This window comes from Protomyctophum bolini (genome assembly GCF_963924005.1).
Source record: "Protomyctophum bolini genome assembly, chromosome: 14".
In the NCBI taxonomy this organism is placed as follows: Eukaryota; Metazoa; Chordata; class Actinopteri; order Myctophiformes; family Myctophidae; genus Protomyctophum; species Protomyctophum bolini.
This window is the reverse complement of record NC_137875.1, coordinates 22172036-22194866: the sequence shown is the minus strand read 5'-3', so window position 1 is coordinate 22194866 and position 22831 is coordinate 22172036. Positions and strand designations below refer to the sequence as shown.

Below are 22831 nucleotides of genomic sequence, written 5' to 3'. Positions count from 1 at the left end.
ACATCAAGTTACCTGAGCAAGCACTTGTGAGTTATAAGAGTCGACAAAGCATTCTTATGAGACACACACACATACACAAATCGATATTAGGCCTAGTTAACTGAACATGTCTGTTCAAGATCCAGTTAACACTCATTCTCATTCACCCTTGCTTACAGGCTGATAACTACATACCTCTCATCAGAAGAAAATCCAATGCAAATTGTATGAACTGTGGGCTATTCATTCAATTACAAATCAATTATGATAATAATAATGATGATAAAAATTACGGTGTCAAGTGTACACCCCATTAGCAAAGTTAGCAAAGCTCTATGCTGGTCTAGGTTGCCCACAGAATGATCTAAAATGTTTACAACAAGTGGAAATTATAATATAAACACCCAGATGGAATTTAGTTGGTATTTAATAATAAAATAAATATCCAATTTTAGTAGGCCTATGCAATTTCAGTACTTAGTTACTACTTAGCCTGCATGTCTTCTGTCAGACAACATTCCAAAGCTGATAGGAGCTGACCAGCCTGCCCTACAATGGTGAGAATTCTTTACATAAGCAAAGAGACAAATGACTTGGCAGATTAGCTAGAATTGATGTTGTTGGCCTTGTGGGTATTAGTCTGTAAATGATTGACAATGCAAATATTACTAAACACCTGAGCTTTGATTAGCACAGGATTCTGATAATGTGAAAGCACTCTAGTACTGGTGTTGTAACCATGACATTAGGACAACACAGACAAAATGTTAATTTCCATTGGAAAGATACTAAAATATGTCATCACTGGTGCCAAGAATCTATGTGATAAATGTATGTCTGTCAAAATATCACATATCGAAAGGGGACACAAGCAAAGTAATGTAATACTATATGATATTTAAAAAATAAATAATGTAGTACTATATGATATTTAAAAAGAAATGTTAACAGGAAACTGCTTCAGGATTTGGGTGATTACCTGGAGAAAACCTTGCCTCATTTCAGCTCAGCAAGGACAAACGGATGTAAATACACCACAGGGCACACCTCTCTCAGTGTATTCACTTAAAACTATGACACACATTTTGTGACAGAGAGCCCCTGGCAATCTTGTCACTGCAACGGAATTCAATGTCAAGAAGATTGAGGTGGCTGATCCACCCCCTATCTGGGGTGCTTTCCTTTTTACTGCAAAGGAAATTGTTATTTTTGATTTAGGCTGGTAAATGTCAAAGTCAAGATCATAAATAGGTACAGTTGTTACTTGTTGCCAAAATAAAGTATAATTAGGGCAACATCACAAGATGAGCTTCACACTGAGTGTTAACTATGCATGGTCAATACAAGCATATTTATTTAACTAAACATAAACTTGCAAAGAAAGCTGGTGATGTTGTGTATGTCATAATGACTGCTTTCAAATAAAACACTAATCCAGGGCAAGATGTCAAACTGATAATAGTCACTGCAAAGTAGCCCAAACATTTAAACTGCAAAGCATTCCATCAGTGTTTAATATTTCATAGCGTAGTCATCCAACCCCAGTGCAGCTCATAAATACAAAATGAACAGGTCGTATTCCTTTTTGGCCATTGACCATGACTAGACTACACCATCAAAGGGCCAGATTATTAGCAGTCACATCTACCAGTCCCAGATTGTGGCTGCATGGGGTCACCATTGCCCCCTCAATGATGAAGCACATTTGACTAAAGACAGCAGAGAGATTAGACCTGACCTGTGGAACTACGAAGGTTTCTCAACAACAATGGTCACTCAGTCAGCACCAAGTAACACAGGATTTACTAATCATATCATATCATACTAATCAACTCTATATCCAACATTTTACCATAGCCACAATAGCCAGCCAATCTAACACTAGATCTAATAACACAGGAAAAGTCCAGTGCGGATTTTACTCGGGGTGTAAAAATGGAACCAAATGCACCCGTGCAGATGTGTAACTGAGTGTACAAAATGGTACCAAATGGAGCAGAGGGTCTATTTGGTTCCATTTGCACAATCTGACGGAACCACTACACCGAAACACTGCGGTAGTTTCATTTGTACAATCTCAATAACGTTATCTTAACTATTATTATTATTGAGGATTTTCCCTTCTTTATGTAAATCACACAGCCAGTTCCATGTCGCCTTTTAGAGCCTCTGCTCTGTCGCCGGGGAGTGTGTGACATGCATAAATAAGCATGAATGTCCCTGGTTCACGAACGTCGCGTTTTGACAACAACTATACACGGTTACACAAAAAGCACAGGGACATCTAACATATACGAACGAGTAATTGTGATAGACAACATCGTGTATATATAATGAGCTTTACTAATCTCTGAATACAGTGGTGATTAATGGACGTAACAAAGCCTGCCGCAGATGCAATCGGAAGGTTGTGTGAGACAGTGAGAACAACACAACCAACCACCACAACCACGAAAACCACACACCACATCCTATAAGACCCAAAAACAAACAGACGCGGGATGTAATTGTGAATCTACAATCTTACCTCGTTGTGTGGTCGTGTTCAGCGTTAGCCGATATTAGCCAACAGTCCGTTATTAACGTTAATAAGCTCCTCCGCGGTGGCGGTGCCGTTGAGCTAATAACAGGTGGAAGCTAGCTGGCTAACGCCCGTTAGCCGCTTCTTCCTCAGTGATTTACATAAAGCTTATTGTTCCAATCCACACACACACAACCGTGTCCGTCGGGCCCGGCGGCTAGAATTCCCAATGTTAACCAACTGACCGGGGAGGTAAACAACTGTTTCTGTCTGTACTGTACTCTGTACAGTGTACGGATGAAGACGGTGACGAGGAGGGAGGAGGTCAGCCAGGAGGAGGACTTGTTGTCACCGCGATACGTTACTGAGTGATAGAGAGAGCTGGTTGAACAACTACCACTAACCAGACCGACCAGAGACGGTAACCCGAGTATTGTATAGACAGAGTTGCGACATTGAGGGGGGCAGAAAACAGCCCGGTCACGTGGTTCATGTACTCGCGCGAGCCCCATAGACTCCAATACATTCCGTAAGCTTCCGGTGTCACTATTCGGCCAATAGAAGTCTGTGTAGAAGAGCCGCCTTGGACTGGCCCCATAGAGTGAACGGAGTTGTCGTAACTCTTGTCTTACTCTATGGCTCTGAGGTAACCTAGCTGCCTGACCAACGCGAGATTACTCGAGAGGTGGGAGGCCTTTCGTTCTCTTCTGCATTTGTCAGCAGTTGGAAAACCAGTTTATTGGTGCAATAATGCCACCAACTGGACTGGAGTGTGGAGAATGTTGGAGGTTAGGAAGACTCTGGAGGAGACTTGGCCTATTATTCATAGTCCAGTTTTCGGTGAAGAATATAGATGGTTAACAAAATGACAAACCAGTTTAGAGGTGCATATGACGCTTGGTGAAAATAACTGATCTACGACTACAAGCCAACGCGTTGCCTTTTTGGCAAGCAACACCCTTGTGCAATGGAATCAAAGCTTATGTACTTACTACTGACTGAGTGGTGTCAAGTCAGGCCTACCTTGGTGTGCACATGACAGAGGGCTTGTCATGGATTATAGACATATAGACAAAGAAGACAACTAGTGTCAAATGATATAGGTAATAACCCCCGTATCAACTCCGACAGCTGAGAAGGAGGCCTCCTAGAGAGCATTCTTCCACCCAGGTCGGGGGCCCTGCACTGAAGAGGATCAGAGAGTTCAAATTTCACTGAGGACCTCACCTGGGATGTGCAGACAGAGCGGGTGGTGAAGAAGGCACAACAGAGCCTTTACTACGGGGCGACAATGACTCAGGGGTAGAGTGGATAGAGTGGCCGCTAGAGCGGCCGGATGGGAACCGCAAGGTTCCCAGACCAGTTTGAATCTCCCGGGCTCTGCCAGAGTCAGTGTCGAAGGTCACAGGTCGGTGTCTGAGAAAGTAAATGGTAAATGCAATGATGCATTTATCCAAAGCGCTTTACATTTACATTCATACACAGATGGCGGAGTTAACCATGCAAGGCACCAACCTGCGCACTTCGACACTGACTCTGGGGAGCCCGGGAGATTCAAACTTGTCTGGGAACCTTGCGGATCCCTCACAGGATCTTCTATGTGTGTGTGTGTGTGTGTGTGTGTGTGTGTGTGTGTGTGTGTGTGTGTGTGTGTGTGTGTGTGTGCTTTCTACAGACGCACCAAGAGCACGTACCTGCTCTTGGTGCGGTGGTGCATCTGTATAAAGCTCTTATGGATGTTGGGACCCAGCTTTCTTTACTGTGAAGTTGTTTACATAAAGTAATGTGGCAGCTACTGAAGAAAATAATGTTATACCATACCAAGATCATATTCACGTTTACATATGCTGATGTACTTTTTGGGCTTGGTCAGGAGGGAAGCCAGGTGAGGACTGGGGAGATCGATATCTGTTGCTGCACTAGTCTCCTGTTCTACAGCTACAGGGCCAGGGCACCTTGTTGGCTTAATTTGTTTCCGTAGGTGAACTGGGGAGGTGATCTCAGATGAATAGCATGATCTGTTTCGACCTCACTCTGATCTCAGATGAATACCCTCCACAAGCATTAAGCCCTCCTGGTGAAAATCCTCACTGTCAGGTAAAAAGAAGTAGACTGACTGCATGTTTATTTATATGTTTATTTGGGAGAGAGCGCATATTAATGAGCACAACACAATCAATGCCGTGTAAATACACCGGATTTAGCAAGAATGCTAGTTTCCATCATAGTCCCCAATCGAACTGCACTTGACCTTCCCTAAATAAAACCAAAACATCACACCCGTCACACAATCATTGTATACATCATCATCAAGAATGTTGGTCCCTTATTGGCCAAGGGTTTCCACTGACATACGTATGCCGATTTGCTCATGCAGACACATATGACGTAAATTCTCCATTCATTGTCAATGCAGAATCTGCAGTTCTACACTATAGGCTAGCTGTTTATAGGAGGGGCACATATTATATACCCCTCAAAAATAGGGGGGACTTGGAAATTGTAAATACATTATAATAAATGTAAAAAACAAAAAAAGCCCATGTATAATTTACTTTGCATATAGACTATGTACACTACTAGCCTGGAAAACAGACAAATCTTATCACTTCCAATTTCTACAACCCTCCCCCAAAGTAGCTATAGCCGTTTATAGCCCAAAGAGTGTTTTCTTTGTTGCAAAACTAATGCTTGGAATGGATTCAGCATCATGAAAACCCCCTAGTTTGACATGTCACATGCTACATAAAGCATGATGAAATTTGGATTTTTTTGCCTTCTATCAAATAAAATCAAACTTTATTTCTTTACAAAGACCAGAAGGTCAACCAAAGTGCTGTATATGATCATGAGGCAAACATACAATAACACAAGTAGCATAGTAAAACAAAATCCAAGCAACACAAATAGTACACAGGTTAATTAGGTCAAACATTGAAAAGGGAGAAGAGATGGGTTTTAAGTAAAGACCTCTAAGGAGCGGGCAGACTATGTAGGGAGGACAGTTCCAGAGTTTGGGGCCGGCCACTGAAAAGGCACGGTCACCTCTGGACCTGTAACAGTCAGGAGCCACTGGTCAGCTGACCTCAGGGCCCTGGCTGGGGTGTAAGGGTCCATGAGTACGGGGGGGAACCGTTTAGGGTTTTAAAAACAAATAATAAAATCTTAAAATCAATTCTAAATTGAACTATAGGTTGTATGTGTTGTATGTGTATATAGGTTGTTCTATAGGTTGTTAATGGTATGGTCACATATTGTGCCAATTATGAAAATTGCTCAACATATGCAAGTTAGCATCGCAGTTTCTACATGCTGGGGACCTATGGGTCAACATTTCTAACATAAAACTTTGGTGTACTAAAGTCAACATGTCCGGGTTCACAATGGGGCTCTATGGGCTGGCAACTAGACTACTGGGTCTGGGTATCTAACAGTTTTTGTATTGATTTGTGCTTTCATTTGAAATGTACCCATTCTATAAATCAATCAATCAATGTCGTGCCAATATTCCACTGCTTGTACTTGTATAACCTCGTCGCACCAGACTTTCCTCTCCGCAGTACGTGTATGAGTCATTGAGACTCAAATTCAATAACATTGAGCTTGAGCTACCTGTATATATAATATCGGCGCGTGACAAATTAACCTCACTTGAATCATTGAATTAGTCACACATAGATCTATCTATAGGACTCTAGGTAATAGAGAACGTGTCTAAATACCACCACGGGTCTCTCAGCCGCTTTGCGTACTTTGTGTCCATATTTTGTGATTCTATAACCACTATATACACGCCGATTTCGCGCACCAGAAATAGCCGATCTATAAACTCACAAGGCGTCGCGCTTATAGATCGGCTATTGTTCGCTCACGATCTGCTGATGGACTCGCGTCACTTTCTGACACGTTTTAATGACGTCAAACCAGAGTTTGATTGTTCGTACAAAGTTATTTTGTATTTGGATCGATTAAGACATGTTTTACTTCTAACTTGTAGACTTTTTTATTATTATTTATTATTTTCCTGTGGGATGATTGTTTCATCTGTTCTTTACCATCGCTAGTAGTCACATAAAGGCCAAATTGCTTCCCCTGCGTCGCGTTTTCGTGACGCAAAACGTTTTGACATTCATGTTGCAGCGTGTGTGTGTGTGAGAAGTGGAAGGTAATCAATCCATGATCTCAGTTTATCTCCTTTTAAAACGTCTACAGTAGAGGACTTATTGATACGACACGTCACACGTGCGTGGTGATATATATATATATATTTAACGCAATGAACCAACCTGACAATTCACTGATTAGCATAGCGTTAGCCAACCTTGGACACAGTGGCTAGTGTTAGTGTGCATTGCTTGCTTTGCTGAAGACCAGACATGGCTACATAACGAGCTAAACTGTCTATTTATGTACTTCTCTAACTAGGTTGGTGTCTGGTTTAATCCTCCGTTTGTTGTGTTCTAACTAGGTTGGTGTCTGCTTCGGTCATGTCTCTTATCCACCATCTGTCAAGATCCTTCATTGGGCTCAGCCCAACAACACACCAGAGAGTTTTCAGGTCCGTTAAGGAGCTTGCATTTACCTCCATGGTAGTGACAGGGTCTTTCTTGGTCTTTTTAGTATTTAATTAAATCTTTTAAATTTTGAACAACTATAGGCCTACTTTTTTGTATTTGCTTAAGCACACTCTAAATACATACCTGGGCAGCGAAGATATAGTGTATCAAATTGATATGTTTGGCAAGATTGTTTTGCTCTTTACAAACTCATTTACAGCATTATCACACCACTGATCTTTTCTCCTCAAGTATCTATGTATGTATTACATATATTTATTACATATCTATGTATGTAGTATGCTACATTATTCTACAGTTGTAGATAATGAGTTTACATTTGTGGAGCCGATGTCAGATTCACATCTGTGTTTAAAAATTACTCACTACTGACAAAAAAGGCGGATCTACGAGACCTAAGTCTGATTGTAACATCTTGATTTTTGGACTCCAAAAATGCATTGTGTATTTAGTTACCGGTATTGGCTTAGTAGATTGTCAGCAGGGGAAGCGATAATATAAGTTGTGTATTGTGTGTTTGATTGCCAGTAGCTATTGGCTAATATAAGCTTTGTCCTGCAGTGTGTCCGCAGTTGCAGCAGCCATCCAGAAGATGACAAGAGTACGAGTTGTGGATAACAGCACTCTTGGAAGCCATTCATATCATCGTGCACCAAGAGTCATCCATGTCTACACCAAAAATGGGGTGGGGAAAGTCGGTGACAAAGTTTTGCTCGCCATCAGAGGACAGAAGAAGAAGGCACTTATTGTTGGACACAAGATGCCCGGAGACCGCATGACTCCACGTTTTGATTCTAACAATGTTGTCCTAATAGAGGACAATGGCAACCCTACAGGAACAAGAATTAAAGTCCCCCTACCTACACATCTGCGCAAAATGGAAGGAGACTACTCCAAACTGCTTGCCATTGCTAATACATTTGTATAGTGACAGTGTCATGGACTGCTTTATTATCCAGCTGAAGAGCTTGGCGTTGATGTGTTTTACTCTGGCCTGGTGACGGTAAGGTCTTGAAGCAGGGGAGACTTTTTTTTGTCGATGGTCGCTGAGGGGGAGCTTGTTTTACAGGTTAACGTTGGGTTTAGGGTGGCATAGGTGTTTTTTTTAATTATAGAGGGGGAGTGACATGCAGTAAAGGCTGTCGACTCGGACTACCGGCCAAGGTGCCTGGACCCTGAGCCACGGTCCAGGCCAGGCATAGGTTTTCTAGGGTTAGGTTCAGGCATAGTTTTTGTGAGGCCCTACTAGTAGTAGCTGGTGCTGTAAAACAAGCGTACGGTCCCATCAGCACCCATCGAAACCCAGGCTCTGCAAAAAAGAGACTCCCCTTGAAGAAAGTCCCGGTGGTCGTCTTCAGTTTCCTGTGGCACACCAGCTTGTAGAACGCTGTCAGTCCTTCGTCTAATAAGTATATAGGTCTAATAAAATAAGTTCTACTGCATCTTTTGAGTTTTTGTTTTTATCGGACTGTACATTTTTCAACCAATTACATTTGTTCTCTATAAAGTGGTACTGTGTTCAACTGTTCATAATCTTTGGCTTTGGTCACTGTCCTCAATATGTAAAATTGCTTCCCACTTCATGTGCTTGCAGTGCACAAAACATTGTGTATTTTGGGGAGGAATGAATAATTATTCCATTATGTGGGTAAGATGACTGTCCCATTTCACTCTTTAGGATGCAATGCATCATTGATGCTTACAATAAATATAACAGTTTACAGTGAGTGCAAGTCATGAGTTCTACCACAAATAACCGAAAAAAGCAGTCATCCTCATGTTTGCTTTGTGTGTTTGTGTACCCCATTTGATTTGATTTGATTGGCTGAGCACTAGTGATGGGAGATTAATCGGCAAACACATCGGTATCGGCCGATATTGGCCTTAAACCAATTAATCGGAAATCTGTATACTATCGGATATAGCAGATATTTTATTTTGAAAAATAAATTTAAAAGCCTTTTGTGATGAAGGCTGCAAATTATATCGGTGTTTTCTGGGGAAGCTTTCGAAAGAGTCAATGGCTGGAACTTAAAAAACTATATACTATATTATATTTAAGCTGTTTTTTGGGATATGAGCCAACATTTAAATAACTGCATCCCTAGTTTTGGAATAAAGAGGCATTGCTTTTTTTCCCCTTCAAATTCTGCCTTTTTCAGAATGGCCCAAATATTTGTTTAATACAGAATTAAATCATAATCGACATCGGCCATATTGGCAATAAATTATATCGATATCTGCCAAATTCTCTCATCGGAACATCCCTACTGAGCACAGAATGTGATGCCAAAAGTGATTGGCCAGAATGTGATGTATGATAAGAGTGCCCCTCACTTCATGAGTGTGATTTTTCTTGCACTATGAACAGCAAGAAATTGAATGCAACATACCAATAAACGCTTTAGGGCTAACATTTATTGAAGGCACAACATACATTCAAAAACACCATACACACAGTAATGGCATTCCCTTTCTAACAGTGTCTTGACAATCACATGGTGCTATGATTAAGGAGCAAGGCTTACATAATTCACATTCACGCCTGTAAATAAAAATAACACTGGTGGTCTAAACTGAAGCTCACTACTTGAATTACAAATTAAACTTCACTAACCGTATCCCTGAATTGAACAATTGTAACATTACAAATCTACTAATTTCAGGTAATGTTCTTGACTTCAAGTTCAATTCAGGGGAAAACTTCACTTCTACAGTATATTTGAGGCAAATCGGAGGTTTTCTACAACATCTGCACTGCCACCTACTGGTTGAACATTGAAATATTGGTGTTAAAAAAAAAAACTTGCAAAGTAAAAATGCTACATAACAAATTAGGTATAATCCGAACCACTGCAGTAACAAATTAATCTACATGTCAAAGAATGAATAAACCGACTATTTCTTTCTCCCATTTGTTTACGAGCATGTGGGGCAATACAAAGTTCTGATACTACAGTATGTACATAAGCAGTTATCTATCATGCGTTGACCCATGCCGTTTACATCAAGAGTTGACAGGTGTGTGTGTGTGTGTGTGTGTGTGTGTGTGTGCATCATAGTGAAGATGATTGCAGCATAGCAACTCTGCTTTTTTACATCTTTTGCATAGCAAACCCAAGATTTGGGGGAGAGGTAATTAGCTTGGTCGTATTCTATATTACACAGCTCTTACCGTTGTATACATTTATTGAGGTGTGTGTAAAGGATCGGTAATCAACAGGACACTAAGGCTGAAGGTGTTCAGGGCTCCGGCTCCATGGCACACGCAGACGCTCTAGATTTTCTGTACATCTCTGGTAAAAAGGGCCTCTTCAACCACACATGGTAATGTATAGCCACTAGAATGTTGGGGAAAATCACAGGAATTGGTCAAATGGATGAACAACATGCTGACAGGCTGTAAATAACTCAGGTTTTTTTAATGTTCCAGCTTTGGTGGACCATGTGACCATTTTCCTGCGCAAAACAACATAACTGATCATATTATAGTTTCACATTTTCTAGTGGTGAGGTGAACACACCTGACAGGCTATTCCTTCTCTAGCAACAATAGATGGTTGAACCGCAAATCAAATAATGTAATTTTGATACAGAACTCACTTCTGTGATGTTCATTTCAGCCATGCCTTCTCCTTTATCTAGGTGCTGGAAAGATCCTGTTGAAAGTAAAATGAAATGAATATGTAAAAGTATGTCTTCATACAGTATAGTACAGTATGCAAACGTCTGCCGTTTGTTATTTATGATCAGGGGAATATCACCGTTTTGTTTATTTATGAATACATGGACATCACTTATATTGTAGAGGAAGAGTACTCACTGAACATGGCTTCAAGTTTGACCAAGCAGCAAATGAAGTTGTCAAAGTCAATGACTTCATTCTCAGCATACCGTGCCACCAGAAGCTGGTTCAGTCTGTTGTTCAGTTTAAAACCTTCATAGAAAGAGATCGGAAGTTACAATGGCTTGTTTGTGTGTATGTAATTTGCGTGCATAGATACAGTAAGTGCTCTCAAATATTGTACCTGCTGCCTCCACAGCAAGACGCATTTCATACGAGCTCATGGCCCCTGATTTGTCGAGGTCAAACTGTCTAAAAACACCCTGCAAACAGAGGCAGAGATGGAAAGAAATTAAAATAAACTCCAGATGTACAAGTAAAACTGTACAATGTTCACTAATATCCAAACAAACTCTTACCAGCCACTTTCGGATCCTATTCCAGAGGAGCTGAAACTCCACCAGGCCTAAACGTGCACTGCCGTCTTTCTGGGAATAACTGAGTCAAGGTGTGAAATTACTCTTAGAGATTGTCACTAACTTACTATGATACTATACTGATATTTCTCCCTTTATATTATTCATGACTGACAAGAGGATACATCCATGAGATTGACCATAGTCCTACAGGACTCCAAACTGAATCCATCAGTCTTCAGATCTTTGTCTGAAATGACAAAAATAGATTTATCTGACAGTTGAACCAATTCAGGCTACATTGTTTTACACAATGACAGAACATGCTGTCGTGCTGTCATTGAATACATTAACAGTGAATGGAAAGTAATACTGATGTGTTAACTTTCCGATAGGAATGAATTATAAACAAATATATCTCACGTCGAGTCACCACTCTGTTCAGAATGGTCCTGAGCTCATGCACCGATATCTCCATATCCTGAAAAGAACATGAGAAAATATACAAATGTTTAAAAACGTTGGAAAAGTGTTGTATAGATTTTTGATGTTTTACCCTTCAAGACAGGAACCCATTTTGGGGTTCTTGTTGCTATATACAGTATATATAGCAGCATAATTGTTTTTCAGAAAACATTTGGAAGGATTTTATAATCTGCCTCAGTCCTATATGGGTTAAGTATGATTTCCTGGGGCTGGAAACTTACCTCACCAGCTAACTGAGCAAACATGGACTTAAAAGAGTCATCGATATCATCCTCAGATATTTCTTCCTGTGGGAAAACAAGCAATGGAGATGTGATGCATTGAGGTACGATGCTGATCATTTAACCACTTAAACCCTAGCGTTCCTATTTTGCGCATGGCAAGAAAAAGTTTTAAAATAGTGAGAATAGTGGATCTGCAAGCTTGGAGCTTGTAGATTAGCTATCATCGTACAATTAAGTAAATTATATATGGCTAAATGGCTAAGTTACAATGTCATTATCATCACGTCTGGCTCAAGAACATCCAGAAGACTACCTCATCTTCCAAGTCAGCACCGATTTCATCATCCATTTCTCTGCAAAGGAAAAACACGTATTGATATAAGCCAAAGGTACGAACATGCATATCCACTGATCCAGCTAATGAAAATAATGGCCACATACTCTGTTTCGGACTGCTTCTCAGTGAAGACTCTGAGGACAAAGTCGGCCTCTTGACTGGCCTCGAAAGTGGATGGGACGATGAGATACTCCCCCGGGGGCAGACGGAGACGCGTGCTCACCTCTCGCAGGTTGATGAAGGTATCAGAGCGAGCACAGGATGAGTGCGTCAGAAAGAAATCCTTCTTGAGGTGGACACTCTGGCAACCCTTGTACTGAGGGATTACATGACAAAACTGGTGTTGGAAACTCTTACACATCAGTGGCAATAGAAAACAACAAATATTCTCTCAGTATATTAATCATAATGCTGCTGTGCAGTCTCGGTAGTGGTGGTATTTGGTGTTAGGCCATACCTCGTCTGGGATCTGCACAAAAAGATAAAAAAAGGAGGGGGAAAAAAACATTACTTGCATGAGCAGAGGTTATATTTCAGTAGTGGTGAAGAATGAACAATATGAATTTAGAAATGTTTTTTTTCCTGCCCTGCTCTCACATCATAGATGGCAAAGCCAATGGTGTGCATATCCTGGCCATGGCGCCGATATCTCCGCCTGTCCTTCTGCATAAGAGCCACCAGGAAGCTGCATGCTACCTCATCATCTTCTGGGTCATCATCCTCCTCCAGCAGAGTGATCTTATACTGGGGGTTGATCCAAAACGTGTCTGTGCAGAGTGCAGATGACCCATTTGATGTGTTGCTTGCAGTAACAATCAGTGAACAACAATATACTATATTTATGCCTGTAATTGACTATATTCATAATATGATGGAAGCTATTTTGACAATCTCCCAGATTTTATGACAATGATAATAGGCCTATAGTGCCCATGCGAAGAACAACAATGAGCATAAAATACAATTAATTATTTATTGATAATAAAGATCTAGGCTATTTAGTTGTTATATTTGAGCATTTTGTTAACTTGTTAAAATGTTCTTAGGACTCACTGGGATTATTCCTGCATCCCCCAGCAGTGCTGCCTCTCCTCCACGTGCCGTAGAACTTGATAGTGTTCCAGTGCTTCACACTGTCCTGATCCAGAACATCTGGAGTCAGGTTACAGATCTCCAGACGGGAAAACTGCCTCAAGAACTCATTGAAGGACATCCTGGATTAACGAGAATACATACCGGTATCATAGACTGTAAAAAATATGGACAAAGCGTTCCGCGGGTCTAACGTGAACGTAAAATGAAGCCTGTCAGTCCTTGCAATGGAAGTCGCCATCTTTCTAGATCCGTTTTGGCCCAGTTCAGGCCAGCTGGCCCATTGGCTGGCCCAGACAACGAGGCGGGACTTCCCCATTCTTCTTCGTTGGTTTTTATTTTGACTCGAGTGGGTGGGGGATCCCGTTCATAGACTGTAACGGTAGCCACGCCCCTCAGAACATGCGCGACTTTATGGTCATTTTTTTAATAAATGGGACCATAATTTTCCAAAAAGAATATTATGACATTAGAAATGAGACTTTAAACTAGTGACTGGAAGCAAAAAGTATTCATGACCATGTTTATTAAGGTAATACAGTCTAGGTGAAGTTGGGCCCAAATACATGGACTTCTATGGGGCTATGGGTTTTTTTGAGCCCAATGAGAGCGCCACAACAGGCCATTATATGAACTTTCATTTCCTTAGTGGCTTCACAAAATATCCGTCTGACTGCCCCCCTGACCGGTATCCTATTTTATGACAACAGCGGAATATAACATGGATGGAACATTTTAGGAAGTTTCAGAGATCTTACCAAAACTCGCCGTCTTCCATTTGAAGATGCAGATCTTCGCGTTCCGATGGGTCAATCTCATCCCATTCAGGGGAGCTGAACAACGAGACAGATAAGAGCAGTTTGAGTGGTTATAAAATCAATCAATAGACTATCAAATGGATCTAGTAAGTGATTTTGCTGTAGGCAATGTTTGGATCTCCAGGCTCACTTGTCACTCCAGGCACCAGTCCACTCCACCTGTCCCCAGGGGTTACGCACTCTGATCAGCCTTTCTGTGTGACCACGGAATTCTACCTACATAGCACAGTGGAGTTGAGGGGCATGGTCTCACAGATAACATACTGTCTACTGTACATAAACTAATATGGATAGATCAACAAGAAAACACAGACCTGCTTGACAGCAGTAAGTGAGTAAGCGTGGCCCTTCACAAGCTTCTTGAATGTCACTGCCTCCATATCAAAGGCACTGGTGATCTGTATTTACGTGAAAACATGTTCAGTGCATTTCAATAAGAATGATCTGAGAGTAGGGCTGAGCAATATGATAAGATAAGATCTTTATTTGTCACTGTATGAGACATACAATGAAACATTGTTTAGTGCATCCATAACTAGTATAAAGTAGTATCAACAAAGATACATGTGTGTCACAGTCACATGCGTGTGTGTGTAGTACAAAATCAAGATATTACAAATATCCAAAATACTAGGCAATATCTTGTCTCATATCAGGACGATATCGATATAATATTGATATATTGCCCAGCCCTATTTGTGAGACAAATTAATTGGAAATGCTTTCGGTAATGCTCAGCATTTCAAAAACTGAAGAGCATTGTTGTATTGATGGGGCCGTGGTGGTTTGCCCGTAGGCCCAGCACTTACATCGATCGAACAGCCCAGCAGCGAGCCTCTCTCCAGGGCTTTGCTAATGATCTTGTACAGGTCTTTGGGCGCTTTGCGGAGCTCATACATCTCTGACACTCCCCCGGTGAAGTCCTCAAACCCTTCAGTGGTGCTGCCTCCTGACAGAGCCTCATAGGAGCCATTCAGCCTGCAACCACATAATACACACATACCATAGTTAATTTTTAAAGGCATCAGTCAGAGTGCTTGTGAATGTGTCTGCTGGGAGGGTGGCTTTCCGTTTTATAGCTGGAGGAAGAAGGACTAGCACTGAATAATTCAACAGTTGGGTGGAGCCTTTAAATACATACTTGGAATATGCCTTCTCCAGCAGAGCACTCCAGAATTCATTGCCCTCAGCAGAGTGAACAAACATGAGCTCTCCGTCTTTGACCGGCAATCTGTCGTCAATCACAACGTCAACCCACTCTCCAAACTGCCAGAACTGCAACACAAAATAATATTCAAATTATAATATTCAAACATTATTCAAAGACATAAGTATTAGCTTCCTGCTAGTGAATGGACATATCGTTTCATTGCCAGGAGACTGTTATATTAACCCATTCTAGGCGGGAAGCCGGGAACCCCTTTTGGTGTTTTTAAGTATTATGTTGTACTTTAGCCATTGAAAAATAGCAGATCTACAAGCTCATACCGCTGCACGAGTGCCACGTTACGAGCTTGTAGGTCTGCTATTTTCTTTTAATCGTGAAAATGTGGTGCAAATCTTTGAATATATATTATTTCAGAGTGAAATTTTTTAACTCAAATCTTTGCTTCTGGGGGTTCCCTGGAACAACATATTTTCAGATGGGGGTCGGCAGCCAATTACATATAATCTTGGGGGTCCTTGACATGAAAATGTTTGAAGACGACTGATATAGAAACATGGGTTTTTCAGAAAACTGTCAGGATTTAGAAGACATTTGTAAAATCGTCCTCAGGTCTAAATGGGTTATGTACTTGGAAGTGGAAGATTCCAGCGTAATCCTCTTGGAAGGACTGGCCGTGTGGGACGACTCGATGAAGAAGCCTCTCATTCAGGGTGAGGGAAGCAATGGCTGCAAGCAGCCAACAGTCACCTGTCAATCCGCAAAGGAATCAGAGAGAGAGAGAGAGAAAGATGATCAGATCATCATTATGACAAGGAGATAAAGAATGTAGCAGGTTGTTAACACAGTTTTTTTTGTGTTAACAATGGTAAGCGTAAGTATCAGTCACTGTATCCAGAAGGATCCATTTTCCAAACAAAGAGGGGGCAATCATTTCCTATGTCACTCTACATAATCTAGTTTTCGGTTCACCATGATTCAATTATAGCACTAAGATGAGTGGGGAAAGCATCTCAAAGAATCAGCATTCACTGCCTTCATTCAAACCAGATGTTTTTCCAGTTCTGTCGTTTTCAGCAAGCTTTTACATTATCTCTCCATCGATCGACCAGAGCACTTCCAGTGCACACTTGTGTTAACCTTTTCCAACTGATTTAGCCTATCAGAACTCACCTAGTGCTCCCTGACAGATGTCTGTTCTGGTAGCCCCGCCCAGGATGAACTGAGGGTCATCTGTCAGCTCCTACACACAAATGAAAGTATACTGATTACATTTAGCATACTTGAATTCTCATTTTCAGACAACAATTATACGTAATTCTAATTTCATTTACACAGTATTATAATAATTCACTATGTTTTAGGAATGACCTACATAATAACCAACTACCTAGCAGCATCCACCATTCAACTGTAAATGAACAGTTGAATGAACAGCTTATAGGACTTCACTTCACTAGATACTAGTACAATCCCTTAGACAGAACTGGGCACCCTCCTTCATAGGTGTTTCGATGATAGGCCTGCGACACCTCCAAAGGGCTCAACAGCAATGGCGAAATGAACAGCTAATAATCAAACAAGGCAGCCTAGAAATGTGTGTGCATACTATATTCGAGCTGTGTTTGCAGCACCATCTGGTGGTCAAAATTGCAGACAGTGACACACACACACACACACACACACACACACACACACACACACACACACCACACTGAAATAGACAGCCTCATTTACAATAGTTTTGCACTCACTGCTTTGCAGCGGCTCAACTAATAATAAACACACTAAACGCTGTTCTCCATCTACATTCTACAGTATACTGTGCTGTATATTGACAATGTGTTATTGAAACGAAATCAAGTGAAGTAACCAAATATGATAGGGAGTGGACGAGTGGTCAGAGGATGGCACGGACTGCCAACAGCTGCAGTGGTCTGGAGACTAAGACGTTCCTGTCCCTACTTGTCCTGTTCAGCCCCAGACATGGTCCCAGCTCTATAGGTATGCATGTGACTGCCTGGCATGTTTATATGCAGACTAGAGACAACTGGCCTGAAGTAAACTGAGTGCCTTTGACATCAACAAGTCTGTTGATGTGAAAAGCACGTCGCACCCAGCAAATACCTCAGTCAAAACACCACCTACCCCCAGCAGCACTACTTATTTGTATCAGTAGTTTTTGCCTATTTAGATTGATGCTAGCTGTGCTATTACAGATGAATGTGCAATGTGTTAGATTAGATAGATTAATGATGATTACATGTCCATGGATGCTGAGAACAATATGCTATTTAGACAGATGCTACATTTGATGTCTGCCCGCTAATCCTAGTTACTTTGTAGAAATTAGGCCAAATCTGGGTGGTTTTATTTGACCACTCACTCAGTTGTTGATTGACTAGGGTTCATGCCTACTCAGATGTTGCATACTATGCATCTGTCCTGTACATTTTAGTAGTCCAAGTAAAGTGGACCCTTAAGAGTCCAAGTAAAGTGCTTAGTAGTGTCAAAAGTATAGTCCAAATGGGTTCAATTGTTTCATTTATCACTTCATTTTACTGTGTACACACAAGTTTTGATAGGTTGTGTTTCTTGAAGGGCAACTTCATACATGTGTGCACACAAAATAATCATGTCTCATTTGGATAGAAATATGAATTCCACAGACAAATCTGTTAAAATGAAAATGTAATTAATAAATTGTTCAGTGAGTAGTACGCATCAATGATAGAGAGATTAATCCCAGACAGATTATTAAAGCAGAAATCCTACGGGGGAGGGTGCCGGCTCTCCTTTTGTTAAATTGATCAGTGAACTGAAAATCACTTGAAAAAGAGCGGATCTACAAACTCACAACGCATCACGCAGTGAGCTTGTAGATCGTTTATTTTTGGTGAAGAGATTTGGTGTAGACTTCAGCCCTAACCACAAAAGAGGGTCGCCAGGCAACTCCTTGCAACTACTTGCAACCATTATTCCCAACGGCAGTTGCAAGGAGTTGCAGCTGGTGTGGTTTGGGCCTAAGAGTCCTTCCCTTGCCCCCCTGGAAACAATCAAAATGATGGAGCTTGCGCACAAAAAATGAATTTCATCGACTGTTTTACACCTGTAAACCTGTGATGTGATAGTGATGGTGTGTCTGATTCTGAAGTCCAATTCACCAAGTATAGAGGGTTTAAGTGGTTAACTCTTTACCGTGGGCCTCATCCATTCCACATCCCTGGTTTTGGAGGAGTTGGGGGCCAATTCCTTGAAGCCCAGGGATGGAGCCTCTGCCGGGAAGCAGGGGTCTTCAAACAGGCACCCAGACTCCAGACATTCCTGCTTCAGTGCCTCGTAGTCCTGGTTGGAGAAGGGCAGCGCCCTCTCATTGGATCCCATGCCCTCCGCTCGTAGCCTGTTGGCGTATATGCTTGCAGAGATCCCTCCCGCTGGATTCATACTGGTGCAAGATAAAAATACAAGGCAGGGTGGGTGTGGATGGTACCAACAACTATAAATAGCAACATGCTAAACAGCAGCACACGCTACTACGCTAGTCCAGAAGCACGGCCGTCATGTTGAGTTGGTGTCATGCTGGGTTCACTACAGGGTGATTTCTATGTTATTATGTCTTCAGAAATCCATTCCAAATTATCTTTTGCCCCTGCTGATCATCATCATGGACTGGATCTGGCTTCTACTAATCTGGTCTGACTGACACATCAGTGAGGCATTGCACTTATTCATGGCAGAGGAGATCAGCAACCTGCATTTAGCACAAATTATCCAAACACAAATCTTCCACTTTGCCATGTTAAACCAAAGGCAAGTTATAATAGCAAACCGATGAAGCATTAACGTACTACTGTTCTTGACTATACTATACTTGAAGCTATCAACCGTTGTAGTGTCTTATTTATTTTTGTGTTGTAATGGGGAGGGGAGACTAAAATTGTATTTACAGTAAGCATGCTAAAAATTAATGCAGGCAAATATAAAAGCCAACAGAACAGAACAAATATTAGACTGTTATGTGTATAAATACAGATTATAGACAGCAGGTGATTCAGCAGTATATGAGCCAGAGTAAGCACACCACCACCACCATAGATTTATAACTCAAACATGATACCTTGTGTCTATGAGCAAGCTGAGGGAATAAGAAAAACATAGTTGGCATTGATATAGGACTTTCTTAAAATACCATACTTCAGAAGTGCTGTGAACATATATTTATCATTATTATTGTAGCCTCTACATAACTGGTTCCCAAACAGTGGGTCGGGAGCGGGACCCATTTGTGGGTCCCAACCGGTAATGTCAGTAATGTCATGAAGAAATTAAAGAGAAATAGAAATTAGAACAAATATTTAAGAAGTAGTGAAAATAGCCATGGTTCTCACTTCCCGGGGCGAATATCTAATTTCTGTTTTTTTATTTGGGTAACGGGCTGAAAGGTTTGGGAACCACTGCTCTACACTACAGGACCACAATTTCCTTACAGTGTACAGAAACTGTTCAAACAAGCTTTGGTGTTGTGAGAAGAAAGAAAGCAGACACTGGGGGAGTTTAGAGTTTCCCCTAACAGTCCCTCTCTCCTCTCTGAGTGCTGCTGCTGGCAGGGTGCACTTGCTTTTTGCTGCCAGAGAAGAACTCTCATTAGGAACTTTTAGTCACTTCACCAGATAATTGACCATGTATTTAGTTATGCAAGAAAAAAAAAGAAGAAGAAGTTAAATGTCGTTTTTGCAGTCTGGCTGTTAAGTCGGTGTAATGTTTAACAGTGAAATAGCTCTGAGAAGTGAACTACCACAGTCTGGTTAAGTTTACAGCAAGCAACATGGTCCACTGCACACGAAAGGAATGTTAATGAGCAAGTTTCTATAGGAAGCATTCTGCAGGGAGGACACAGTGAGAGATGGACTGACTCTCTGTGACTGAAAATGAATGAATGAGTGAATGAATGAATGAGCGAATGAGTGAGTGAGTGAATGATTGAATAAAACATGTAAGCTCTGTGCCTTGTGTGTGTGTGTGTGTGTGTGTGTGTGTGTGTGTGTGCGCGCGCGCGTTCGTGTGTGATTGATTGATTGAAATATTTATTAACAGTTTGCAGAATTACAGTACATTTCAAGCACAAACTCGATACAAAGACTGTTAACTGTGAGTGGACGACCCAATTAAGCATTACACTTGTTTACAAGAGGGTCCACCATGTTCAATTCATCAAAAATACTGTACATAGGCCTGCAAATTCTATAGCCAAGGACGTTGGTCCCCGAGCCCAGTGTTTTTTATTCTTGTATTTACATGAATGCCCCCCCCCGTCTGTCTGTCTGTCTCTGTGTGTCTGGGGCCACATAGGCTGTGTGGAAGAGCGAGCAAGCGGCTGGTGACGAAACGGTGCCTCTTTATTTCGTGTTCATAGAAAAGCTGATCCACGCAGTCCTATAGTGAAGTCATCCACAGTATTACAACCTCAACAAAACGCCAGTGACAACACAACTAAGAGCTTCCCCGACAGTACAATACTGCAAGGCCTACTGCATGGTGGTGTCCCGTTTCCCCAATAAAGTGAAAACAAGAGGGAGGGAGTCCGAGGGACTGACCCACGCTGTTGGTATGTTGTTAGCTCTCTGGCCCATAGCGTTGTAAGGAATTTTTCGATTGATTGAATACTTTATTAACAGTTTGCAAAGAAATAGCTCAGTGGTAACAGAAAAGCTTGGTTCCACTGTGTATTCCTTCTAACGCTATGGGGCGCAGAGACTCGAGCTAGTATTGTTTGATGGTATCTATGTCTGCCTGTAACATTTCTCTGCAGCTATCATCAAAGGCACCATGTTTGATACAAAGAGGCGTGGGCTCAAATAGCTACTTTATAGCACCTGTTCTGTATCTAAGTCTAAAGGACGGTCCTTTTCTTTGCGAACTTGCGGCACGTACTTATCCCAGCAGTGGAATGGAATTCAGAGCTTTATAATACAATACAATAGAGACAAACCGGCACACATATATCACAATACATGTATCATTCATAAGTTAGTATTTTGTAACTTGTCAGTATTTATGACATGAAATCAGTTGTCAGTGTTCAGCCTGGTAGCGTTACGTATGCAGAAAACGTAAGATAGGGGGAGGTGTAAATGAATGACAGGCTGCTTCGAAAAGCGCACCGTTAACTACAGTATTATACCTTCACGGCCTATTATTCTATACTCTTTAGATGACAAAATAAATAATGACAACACTCACCAATCTGAAGGGAACTTCCGGCTCTCTCTGACGAGTTGGAGTGTAATAATGTCATAAATCAGTGTGCAGTACAGTGGTGCAGTGGACGAGAGTGTACACTGCGGGAAAGCCAGCTAGCCCAGCCCAAAGGGGGTTGGGCCAATAGCAGGCCTTGCATTCCACTGTAAGCTGTTTACTGGAAAGGAAAAATTACCGTTATATCTGATGCACTGGAGCCAGATCAATGTTACCCCATGCAGTTCCTCCCATAAAATTATTATTATTAGTATTGAACCCCATGCAGATCCTCCCATTCACACACACACACACACACACATACACACACACACACACACACACACACACACACACACACACACACACACACACACACACACACACACACACACACACACACACACACACACACACACACACACACACACACACACACACACAGTCTCACACACACACACACACACACACACACACACACACACACACACACACACACACACACACACACACACTCTCATAATGGTATAACCCTCCTCATGATAACACAACATAAATGGTATCCTATATATTCTATCCTATCCTATATTAAAATTGCCTTGTGGACGATGGTGTCGTGTCACAAATGTGTCACAAACATGTTGAGTGGTCGATGGATGGTGACCGTCACGTCACAAACTTAACATGCCCATAGAGCCTATATGTAAATTCAATTGCAATAATGTGTGAAACGTGTGCCATGAAACCTTCTGGGAAATCCCTACCCTCTCCAATGTGCACCCTGGAACACTGCAATATTATTAAAACACTGTTACCTACATTTTTAATCATTACCAATAAGACACCCTGAGGGCGAGAAGCGAGGTCACGCTGAAACAACAGAGCTTCTTAAGACGGTACAGTTAAGAAGCAGGAGTTAAAGTATTAATCTGGTGTCCGTGAGTTCAGATGTAAAGTTGCTGGCCGGCTCCATATATGCAGATCTATAGGTGATGATCCATTCCAGCAGAGCGTGTCTTGGGTGTACAGGGTTTGATGAGGTCAGATCAACATATGGAATGTCCCACCCTTTCCGTGAGGAGTTTAACATCTTGGCTGGGGTACTGCAAGGGGACACCCTAGCCCCCTTCCTCTTCATCATAATCCTCGACTACACTCTAAGGACGAGAGCAGGATCTTGGCCTCACCATAACACCAA

General features: G+C 41.6%; 3 protein-coding genes across 7 annotated transcripts in view; 1 reads left to right on the top strand and 2 right to left on the bottom strand.

Annotated features, from left to right (window-relative positions):
- The window catches only part of LOC308328450 (CSC1-like protein 2), a 37035-nt gene extending 34180 nt beyond the window's left edge, over positions 1 to 2855 (bottom strand). For both annotated transcript variants that reach the window (XM_080782272.1, XM_080782273.1), the window contains exon 1: positions 2507 to 2855. The gene's annotated coding sequence lies outside the window, so the exon portion shown is untranslated. The remainder of the gene's footprint in view (positions 1 to 2506) is intronic.
- A 3744-nt stretch (positions 2856 to 6599) lies between these two features.
- mrpl14 (mitochondrial ribosomal protein L14) lies at positions 6600 to 9228 on the top strand. 3 transcript variants are annotated; one of them, XR_013965219.1, is made up of 4 exons: positions 6629 to 6742; positions 6969 to 7058; positions 7639 to 8241; positions 8274 to 9228. XR_013965219.1 is itself a non-coding variant. In XM_080781325.1 (3 exons), the coding sequence occupies exons 2-3, from the start codon at positions 6988 to 6990 to the stop codon at positions 8003 to 8005; spliced, it is 438 nt and encodes a 145-aa protein (XP_080637451.1). In that variant the 5' UTR covers positions 6600 to 6665; positions 6969 to 6987; the 3' UTR covers positions 8006 to 9226. The 3 variants fall into 3 exon arrangements, 2 of the variants coding, with proteins under 2 accessions (XP_080637451.1, XP_080637450.1); XM_080781325.1 differs by having other exon boundaries at positions 6600 to 6665; positions 7639 to 9226; XM_080781324.1 differs by having other exon boundaries at positions 7639 to 9227.
- Positions 9229 to 9475: 247 nt separating this feature from the next.
- On the bottom strand, positions 9476 to 21750 carry LOC308328684 (calpain-1 catalytic subunit-like). 2 transcript variants are annotated; one of them, XM_080782721.1, is made up of 23 exons: positions 21640 to 21750; positions 19517 to 19534; positions 18598 to 18844; positions 16573 to 16642; positions 16031 to 16149; positions 15376 to 15509; positions 15044 to 15212; positions 14549 to 14632; positions 14365 to 14450; positions 14175 to 14249; positions 13378 to 13538; positions 12922 to 13091; positions 12782 to 12793; positions 12429 to 12640; positions 12301 to 12340; positions 11985 to 12050; positions 11701 to 11758; positions 11463 to 11527; positions 11281 to 11349; positions 11106 to 11184; positions 10901 to 11014; positions 10681 to 10736; positions 9476 to 10418 (listed from the first exon to the last, which is right to left on the bottom strand). In XM_080782721.1, exons 3-23 carry the CDS (start codon positions 18841 to 18843, stop codon positions 10392 to 10394), a joined length of 2112 nt encoding a protein of 703 aa, XP_080638847.1. In that variant the 5' UTR covers position 18844; positions 19517 to 19534; positions 21640 to 21750; the 3' UTR covers positions 9476 to 10391. The 2 variants fall into 2 exon arrangements, with proteins under 2 accessions (XP_080638847.1, XP_080638848.1); XM_080782722.1 differs by lacking the exon at positions 19517 to 19534 and having other exon boundaries at positions 21640 to 21725.
- Between the last annotated feature and the right edge of the window lie 1081 nt (positions 21751 to 22831).